This window comes from Panulirus ornatus, chromosome 27, assembly GCF_036320965.1.
Source record: "Panulirus ornatus isolate Po-2019 chromosome 27, ASM3632096v1, whole genome shotgun sequence".
NCBI classification, from domain to species: domain Eukaryota; kingdom Metazoa; phylum Arthropoda; class Malacostraca; order Decapoda; family Palinuridae; genus Panulirus; species Panulirus ornatus.
This window is the reverse complement of record NC_092250.1, coordinates 15,078,100-15,088,099: the sequence shown is the minus strand read 5'-3', so window position 1 is coordinate 15,088,099 and position 10,000 is coordinate 15,078,100. Positions and strand designations below refer to the sequence as shown.

Genomic DNA, 10,000 nt, shown 5'->3' with positions numbered 1-10,000 from the left:
ACCATAATCTAACATACACACACACCTAACGCACTCATTACCACACACACATACACACTTACTCTCCCTAGGTCCCTCCCCCTTCCCTCCCCCCAAAAAAAAGAAAAAAAAAAAGAAAACAAAATTAGCTTCACTAAACCACTAAACAAGGCATTTCAAAATGGTAGTTACAATCCACTTTACTTTCCCCCATGTTCCATATGGGTCAACAGCAGGGCGTAACTGTATCATTAACTGACCCTTCCCTTCACACCCCCGCATACACCCACACACATCCTCTGACCTCCCCACACCCACACACACACCCCTTCCCCTCTCTCTTTCGACCAGAGGGCCATAAGGTCGAGAATATAACCACACACAGTTGAATGTAGGTCTTTGTTCGTGTGTGTGGGATTGGAGATATATATATATATATATATATATATATATATATATATATATATATATATATATATATATATATATATATAGAGTGAGGGCAACTTACAGCTGTAGTGATGGCAACATACAACTATAGTGAGGGCAACATACAGCTATAGTGAGGGCAACATACAGCTATAGTGATGGCAACATACAGCTGTAGTGATGGCAACATACAGCTGTAGTGATGGCAACATACAGCTATACTGATGGCAACATACAGCTGTAGTGATGGCAACATACAGCTATACTGAGGACAACATACAGCTGTAGTGATGGCAACATACAGCTGTAGTGATGGCAACATACAGCTGTAGTGATGGCAACATACAGCTGTAGTGAGGACAACATACAGCTGTAGTGATGGCAACATACAGCTGTAGTGAGGACAACATACAGCTGCAGTGATGGCAACATAGAGCTGTAGTGAGGGCAACATACAGCTGTAGTGATGGCAACATACAGCTGTAGGGATGGCAACATACAGCTGTAGTGATGGCAACATACAGCTGTAGTGATGGCAACATACAGCTGTAGTGATGGCAACATACAGCTGTAGTGAGGACAACATACAGCTGTAGTGATGGCAACATACAGCTGTAGTGATGGCAACATACAGCTGTAGTGATGGCAACATAGCAGCTGTAGTGAGGGCAACATACAGCTGTAGTGATGGCAACATACAGCTGTAGTGAGGGCAACATACAGCTGCACTGAAGGCAGGTAGTGTAGGCATTCTCTAGCATTCACAAGCGAAGCACAACATGCACAGCTTCATCTCAAATGGTAGATTCGACCCACACAACAACACCTTCACTCTATAACCACAATACCACAGGAGACATTACTACAATCAAGGGCTGTTCAATCAATCGCATTTTCGATTATTTCCTATAACATAATAATGATACATCGCCTTCCTTCACTGATAAGACTTTTTTCAACTCTCTCATATATATATATATATATATATATATATATATATATATATATATATATATATATATATATATATATATATACATATTATATATTCCTATGAGTCCACGGGGGAAAAGGAAACACGAAAAGTTCCCAAGTGCACTTTCGTGTCATAATCACATCATCAGGGGAGACACAAGAGAGAAATATAACAGTCAGTTGATATACATCGAAGAGACGAAGAGACGAAGACAATCACATGTTTACCAAATGGCGTCCTAGCTTCGTCTCTTCGTTGTATATCAACTGACTGTTATATTTCTCTCTTGTGTCTCCCCTGATGATGTGATTATGACACGAAAGTGCACTTGGGAACTTATCGTGTTTCCTTTTCCCCCGTGGACTCATAGGAATATATAGCGTAAATGGAATGGCCAACTGAATCTATTAACCAGCCCCCAAAATCTACTACAACCATTTCATCCACTAACAACTTAACTACCACCATCTTTTTACCACGCCAGCTGAAGAGGTGGTGGCCGGGTGCACGGGCACGCCACCCACCCCAGCCCCACGCCTTTACCCTCCTCCCTCCACGCCTGCCGACTTCCCACGCCCCTCCAGCAGCGGCGGAGGAGGAGGAGGAGGAGGCGTGGGGTTCCTCCAGGAGGCGCGGGCGGTGCGTGTCGTGGGCAAGGCAGGGGCGAAGGAAGAGGAAGCAGCAGGTGGTGGAGCAGGTGGATACCCAGCGCAGACCATCCGCCAGCTGGCGAAGGTCAACCTAGTGGTGGCCTCTGTCATCTTCCTGTGCCTGGTGAGCGAGAGAGAGAGAGAGAGAGAGAGAGAGAGAGAGAGAGAGAGAGAGAGAGAGAGAGAGGAGACAGACGCTCCCAGTGCCCGGTGAGAAACGGGGATGGGTCAGTCCAGCTCACGAGAGAGAGAGAGAGAGAGAGAGAGAGAGAGAGAGAGAGAGAGAGAGAGAGAGAGAGAGAGAGAGAGAGAGGCTCTTCGCACATTTTGCCCACTTCTTTCCCCCCATATTTCCTTCACCTTCTTCATTCCTTCTTTCACACTTCCTTCCTATTCCACTCTCCCTATACCTTCTCCTTATCCATATCCGTTATGTCCTCTCCATATATCATATATCCTATATCCACCTCTCCAAATATCATATATCCTATATCCACCTCTCCATATATCATATATCCTATATCCACCTCTCCATATATCATATATCCTATATCCACCTCTCCAAATATCATATATCCTATATCCACCTCTCCATATATCATATATCCTATATCCACCTCTCCATATATCATATATCCTATATCCACCTTTCCATATATCATATATCCTATATCCACCTTTCCATATATCATATATCCTATATCCACCTTTCCATATATCATATATCCTATATCCACCTCTCCAAATATCATATATCCTATATCCACCTCTCCATACATCATATATCCTATATCCACCTCTCCATACATCATATATCCTATATCTACCTCTCTGTATATCATATATCCTATATCTACCTCTCCATATATCATATATCCCCCTCTCCATATATGGTCCAGCTTGTATACCATGAACTACCCTTATCTCTCATCACGAACAGCTGGTTTGATAACACTAAACTCGTCTGAGGCGTATACAGCTGGTTCGGCGTACTAACGTTGTTTCCTATGGTCCAGCTGGTTCGGCGTACTAACGTTGTTTCCTATGGTGTATACAGCTGGATCGGCGTAATAACCTTGTTTCTAACCTTGTTTCCTATGGCGTATACAGCTGGTTCGGCGTACTAACGTTGTTTCCTATGGTGTACACAGCTGGTGATGGCCGTGTGTCTGTGTCGACCCGTCGTGATCATGGGTGGACTGTGGGTCGGAATTCTCGTGCTAGTCCAGGCCATCTTGGGCCTTCGGGTAGCAGACTCGGCTATATCCCACGCCCTGTAAGTATATCCCACGCCCTGTAAGTATATCCCACGCCCTTTAATATCCCACGCCCTGTAAGTATATCCCAAGCCCTGTAATTATATCCCAAGCCCTGTAAGTATATCCAACGCCCTTTAAGTATATCCCACGCCCTGTAAGTATATCCCACGCCCTGTAAGTATATCCCACGCTCTGTAAGTATATCCCAAGCCCTGTAAGTATATCCCACGCCCTGTAAGTATATCCCACGCCCTGTAAGTATATCCCATGCCCTTTAATATCCCACGCCCTGTAATATCCCACGCCCTGTAAGTATATCCCACGCACTGTAAGTATATCCCACGCCCTGTAAGTATATCCCACGCCCTGTAAGTATATCCCACGCCCCGTAAGTATATCCCAAGCCCTGTAAGTATATCCCACGCCCTGTAAGTATATCCCAAGCCCTGTAAGTATATACCACGCCCTGTAAGTATATCCCACGCCCTGTAAGTATCCCACACCCTGTAGGTATCCCACACACACACACACACACACACACACACACACACACACACACACACACACACCCAATTTTCGCTACCAGCAAAAAAAAAAAATATGACGAGCCAAAAAAAAAAGAAAAAAAAAATAATAGGCTGACGGGGGGTTGTGGGGGGGGGGGGGTTAAAGGACCCCCACAACAACAACAACAACAACAATAACAACAACAACAACAACAATGCTGCTCTTCCCCCCCCCCATGCCTTGTGTTATTATAAGCTGATGATTTCCTTTTCAATTTATTTTTGTTCTTAATTTTCTGACCCCCCCATTTTTGCAGGTATTATAAGCTGATGATTTTTTATTTTTTTTTGTATTTTCTGACCCCCATTTTTTTGTATTTTCTGACCAGCCCCATTTTTTTGTATTTTCTGACCACCCCATTTTTTTGTATTTTCTGACCACCCCATTTTTTTGTATTTTCTGACCACCCCATTTTTTTGTATTTTCTGACCACCCCATTTTTTTGTATTTTCTGACCACCCCATTTTTTTTTTGTATTTTCTGACCACCCCATTTTTTTTTGTATTTTCTGACCACCCCATTTTTTTTTTGTATTATCTGACCCCCCCATTTTTTGTATTTTCTGACCCCCCCATTCTTTTGTATTTTCTGACCACCCCATTTTTTTTTGTATTTTCTGACCACCCCATTTTTTTGTATTTTCTGACCCCCCATTTTTTTGTATTTTCTGACCACCCCATTTTTTTGTATTATCTGACCACCCCATTTTTTTGTATTTTCTGACCACCCCATTTTTTTTGTATTTTCTGACCACCCCATTTTTTTGTATTTTCTGACCCCCCCATTTTTTTTGTATTTTCTGACCCCCCATTTTTTTTGTATTTTCTGACCACCCCATTTTTTCGTATTATCTGACCACCCCATTTTTTTGTATTTTCTGACCCCCCCTTCCTTTTTGCAGGACTGTGGGTTACGCCTGGTTGTCGGGCGGGGTGTGCGTCATGGGCTTGGCCACAGCTGGCTACCTGTTTTCGGGCCACCTTACCCTGGCCTGCGTGTCGGCCTTCCATCGCCCGGACCACGCCTCAGGTAAGACCACGAATCGGTATAGGTTCGAATCTTAGTCGCGTGGGTAGGTAGGTAGGTAGGGAAGTCCACAGTCAACCCAGCTGTTCATCCTCCTCCCTCCTTAATGGCTGATGAAGTGGGTACCTGGCTTAGGTTAGGATATATATATATATATATATATATATATATATATATATATATATATATATATATATATATATATATATATAACCATTTGGTTTACCAAATGGCGTCCTAGGTTTGTCTCTTCGATGTATATCAACTGACTGTTATATTTCTCTCTTGTGTCTCCCCTGATGATGTGATTATGACACGAAAGTGCACTTGGGAACTTTTCGTGTTTCATTTTCCCCCGTGGACTCATAGGAATATCTTGATCATGCGCAAAATTGTGATCCTTTCCAACATATATATATATATATATATATATATATATATATATATCACAATGACCTTGAGAGAATCAGTCGCCCACACCGTCTCAACCAACCATAAAAAAAAGAATAAAGGAAAAAAAATAGTAAAAGTCCAATTCTCGACTGAGGTGACAGCGGGTCATGGCGAAGACAGGTTCAACAACCCCCCCCCCCCCCAGAACACCCAGGTCATGACCACTGATCAATCCCCAGTGGGTTTTTTTTTTATACAAACCACCACTGATCAATCCCCAGTGGGTTTTTTTTTTTACAAACCACCACTGATCAATCCCCAGTGGGTTTTTTTTATACAAACCATCACTGATCAATCCCCAGTGGTTTTTTTTTTATATAAACCACCACTGATCAATCCCCAGTGGGTTTTTTTATATAAACCACCACTGATCATCCCCAGTGGGTTTTTTTATACAAACCACCACTGATCAATCCCCAGTGGGTTTTTTTTACAACCCACCACTGATTAATCCCCAGTGGTCTTTTTTTTTTACAAACCACCATTTATCAATCCCCAGTGGCTTTATACAAACTACTACTGATCAATCCCCAGTGGGTTTTTTTTTTTACAAACCACCACTGATCAATCCCCAGTGGGTTTTTTTACAAACTACCACTGATCAATCCCCAGTGGCTTTTTTTTTTACATACCACCACTGATCAATCCCCAGTGGCTTTATACAAACCACCACTGATCAATCCCCAGTGTTTTTTTTTACAAACCACCACTGGTTAATCTCCAGTGGGTTTTTTTTACAAACCACCACTGATCAATCCCCAGTGGGTTTTTTTTACAAACCACCACTGATCAATCTCCAGTGGCTTTATACAAACCACCACTGATCCATCCCCAGTGGTTTTTTTTACAAACCACCACTGGTTAATCTCCAGTGTTTTTTTTTTTTACAAACCACCATTGATCAATCCCCAGTGGGGTTTTTTTTACAAACCACCACTGATCAATCCCCAGTGGGTTCTTACAAACCACCACTGATCAATCCCCAGTGGTTGTTTTCTCCCCCCCCCCCCACACACACACAGTGGTGCTTGCGCGTGGCTGCAAGGCTGTCTTGTTCCCACGCACGTCCTTGCTCCACAGTGTGTGTGGTTTCCCACTGTTATCAGCAGGTCCCAGTACTATCCCCCCCCCCCCCTTCGTCCTTTATCGCCTCCAACACACACACACACACACACACACACACACACACACACACAAGGCCACCCATTCCATCGTATTCACAACACCGTCACCACTGCGTCCCATATTCTCTCCCACCTGCTTTGCATGGGGGGGAAGCGGGGGTGGTGAGTAATGGGGGGGGGGGGCGCCTCCCCGTGGCTGTTATAGCGTTACTGACCATGACGTGATCACAGGGGAGGGGCCTCCCCCACGCCCGCCACCCCATCACAATACGGCACCACTGTGTACTGTACGATATATCCTCCCCACTTCACAATACGACACCACTGTGTACTGTACGATATATCCTCCCCACTTCACAATACGGCACCACTGTGTACTGTACGATATTCCCACTTCACAATACGGCACCACTGTGTACTGTACGATATCCTCCCCACTTCACAATACGACACCACTGTGTACTGTACGATATCCTCCCCACTTCACAATACGGCATCACTGTGTACTGTACGATATTCCCACTTCACAATACGGCACCACTGTGTACTGTACGATATCCTCCCCACTTCACAATACGGCACCACTGTGTACTGTACGATATCCTCCCCACTTCACAATACGGCATCACTGTGTACTGTACGATATCCTCACTTCACAATACGGCACCACTGTGTACTGTACGATATCCTCCCCACTTCACAATACAGCACCACTGTGTACTGTACGATATCCTCCCCACTTCACAATACAGCACCACTGTGTACTGTACGATATCCTAACTTCACAATACGACACCACTGTGTACTGTACGATATCCTCACTTCACAATACGACACCACTGTGTACTGTACGATATCCTCCCCACTTCACAATACAGCACCACTGTGTACTGTACGATATCCTCCCCACTTCACAATACGACACCACTGTGTACTGTACGATATCCTCCCCACTTCACAATACGACACCACTGTGTACTGTACGATATCCTCCCCACGTCACAATACAGCACCACTGTGTACTGTACGATATCCTCCCCACTTCACAATACGACACCACTGTCGTTTGAGCTGGTATACACACCTTCATAATTTCTTTCCTTTCTTTTTTTTTCCCTCGTTTGACACTCAAGACAGTGTTTTTTTCCCCCTGCTGTGGCACTCAGCAACCTTACAACAACCAGGGTCGTGTTTACGTGACATTTGCAAGGAGATTCGAGTCGTATTTAGCAAGGAGAATCAAGTTGCATTCGCAAAATTGAGGTGGTAGCAAGGAGAATCAAGTTGGATTCGCAAAATTGAGGTGGAAGCAAGGAGAATCGAGTCGTATTTAGCAAGGAGAATCAAGTTGGATTCGCAAAATTGAGGTGGAAGCAAGGAGAATCGAGTCGTATTTACAAAATCGAGGTGGAAATAAGATCACACGGGAAATCATGGAGATGGTACGTGCCACGGGGAAAAAATTTACGAAACTGTTAGCTAACTGATGGGGGAAAAAAAGGGGGAACCTATATTTCCTTCTACGTCATGTTTGTATTATTATATGAGGTTAGTTTATGCCATACACGAGCCAGGGCCTTAGGCAAACAACTTGGTAGGTACGAACGACCCTTGACCACGATGGTATGAGCCTTGAGCACAATAGGGGGCCTTTCTGGGAGGCCTTTACCCAAGGGCTTCACCGTCGTGGCCCAAAGGCTTCCCCGTCATCATGGGATCAAGGGTCGCGCCCCTGAAGCTTAGGGTGGGAGGCGTGCAATGGACGTGACTGGATAAGGACATGGATCAACATTTTAAGAACTGTTTGTGTGTTTGTTTTCTTTTGGCAGTGGTGCGTTTGTACGTGGTTGAAGTGGTATCGCTCGTGGCTTCCCTGCCATGCCTCGTCAGCACCATCGTGTCCCTGTTGGCAGCTGCTCTCTCCGCCCGTGCGGCCTGCCCTCCCAAGGTTAGTGGATCTGTGGACCTGTGTCCTTCAGACAGTTGATCTGTGGACCTGTGTCCTTCAGACAGTTGATCTGTGGATCTGTGTCCTTCAGACAGTTGATCTGTGGACCTGTGTCCTTCAGACAGTTGATCTGTGGACCTATGTCCTTCAGACAGTTGATCTGTGGACCATTGTCCTTCAGACAGTTGATCTGTGGACCTGTGTCCTTCAGACAGTTGATCTGTGGACCATTGTCCTTCAGACAGTTGATCTGTGGACCTACGTCCTTCAGACAGTTGATCTGTGGACCATTGTCCTTCAGACAGTTGATCTGTGGACCTACGTCTTTCAGAAAGTGGATCTGTGGACCTGTGTCCTTCAGGCAGTGGATCTGTGGACCTGTGTCCTTCAGACAGTTGATCTGTGGACCTGTGTACTTCGTACAGTCGATCTGTGGACCTGTGTCCTTCAGACAGTTGATCTGTGGATCTGTGTCCTTCAGACAGTTGATCTGTGGATCTGTGTCCTTCAGACAGTTGATCTGTGGATCTGTGTCCTTCAGACAGTTGATCTGTGGATCTATGTCCTTCAGACAGTCGATCTGTGGACCTGTGTCCTTCAGACAGTTGATCTGTGGACCTGTGTCCTTCAGACAGTCGATCTGTGGACCTGTGTCCTTCAGACAGTTGATCTGTGGACCTGTGTCCTTCAGACAGTTGATCTGTGGACCTGTGTCCTTCAGACAGTTGATCTGTGGACCATTGTCCTTCAGATGGACCTGCTTCAGACAGTTGATCTGTGGACCATTGTCCTTCAGACAGTTGATCTGTGGACCTGTGTCCTTCACACAGTTGATCTGTGGATCTATGTCCTTCAGACAGTTGATCTGTGGACCTGTGTCCTTCAGACAGTTGATATGTGGATCTATGTCCTTCAGACAGTTGATCTGTGGACCTGTGTCCTTCAGACACAGGTTTATCACCTAATGATGCTGATGATAACTACCAATGTTTATATCTTTCCCCCCAGAGTTTATCATAAGTACAAATCTCAAACGTTTAGATCTGAGCTTTTTAAAAATGTCCCACCTTATTCTTTTTTTGGCAATCTCCATATAGAAAACGCAGGACAACAAGAAACACATGTGAAAACTTTTACAATTTCTCCTGGAAGGAGACATGTCTTGTTTATGTTAATTTCTAATGTTATATATACATAAACCATTTTTCTTTTTTTCCCTAGCAGCAGAAAACGGAGGCCCCATTCGTGCTCTACTTGCCCCGTTGGGGGGAGAGCGTCTACGGCAGCGACCGACACACCGTCGTCCAATCACAGGCCAGGACGTCACCCGTGACGTCATCAACCACAGCCCAGCCCTCGTCCAATGAGAGCGGAGAGAGGGCCAACTCGCCCCCTCCTTCATATAACCAAATTGCAGAGGAATCCTTCGCTTAAATGGGATTATTATGACATAAATACCTTTCAATAAGGCTTAGCTGTACCTTTAATAAGGCTTAGCTGTACCTTTAATAAGGCTAAGCTGAAAGGGAGGCCCAATGGCCCCTTTACCAGTTCACTTCTCTTCCACTGAGCTTCTATGCAAATGAGAG

At 44.8% G+C, this 10,000-nt stretch overlaps 1 protein-coding gene across 6 annotated transcripts in view; it reads left to right on the top strand.

The window, feature by feature from the left end:
* Nucleotides 1–10,000, top strand: part of LOC139757585 (uncharacterized) — a 17,839-nt gene that overhangs the window by 4,888 nt on the left and 2,951 nt on the right. For 5 of the 6 annotated variants that reach the window (XM_071678205.1, XM_071678201.1, XM_071678204.1 and 2 more), the window contains exons 3-7: nucleotides 1,869–2,158; nucleotides 3,186–3,310; nucleotides 4,762–4,889; nucleotides 8,293–8,411; nucleotides 9,633–10,000. The exon at nucleotides 9,633–10,000 is cut by the window's right edge and continues 2,951 nt beyond it. In XM_071678205.1, the coding sequence (XP_071534306.1) occupies nucleotides 1,869–2,158; nucleotides 3,186–3,310; nucleotides 4,762–4,889; nucleotides 8,293–8,411; nucleotides 9,633–9,845 (875 nt within the window). In that variant the 3' untranslated portion in view covers nucleotides 9,846–10,000. The remainder of the gene's footprint in view (nucleotides 1–1,868; nucleotides 2,159–3,185; nucleotides 3,311–4,761; nucleotides 4,890–8,292; nucleotides 8,412–9,632) is intronic. The other variant, XM_071678207.1, reaches the window with a different exon arrangement.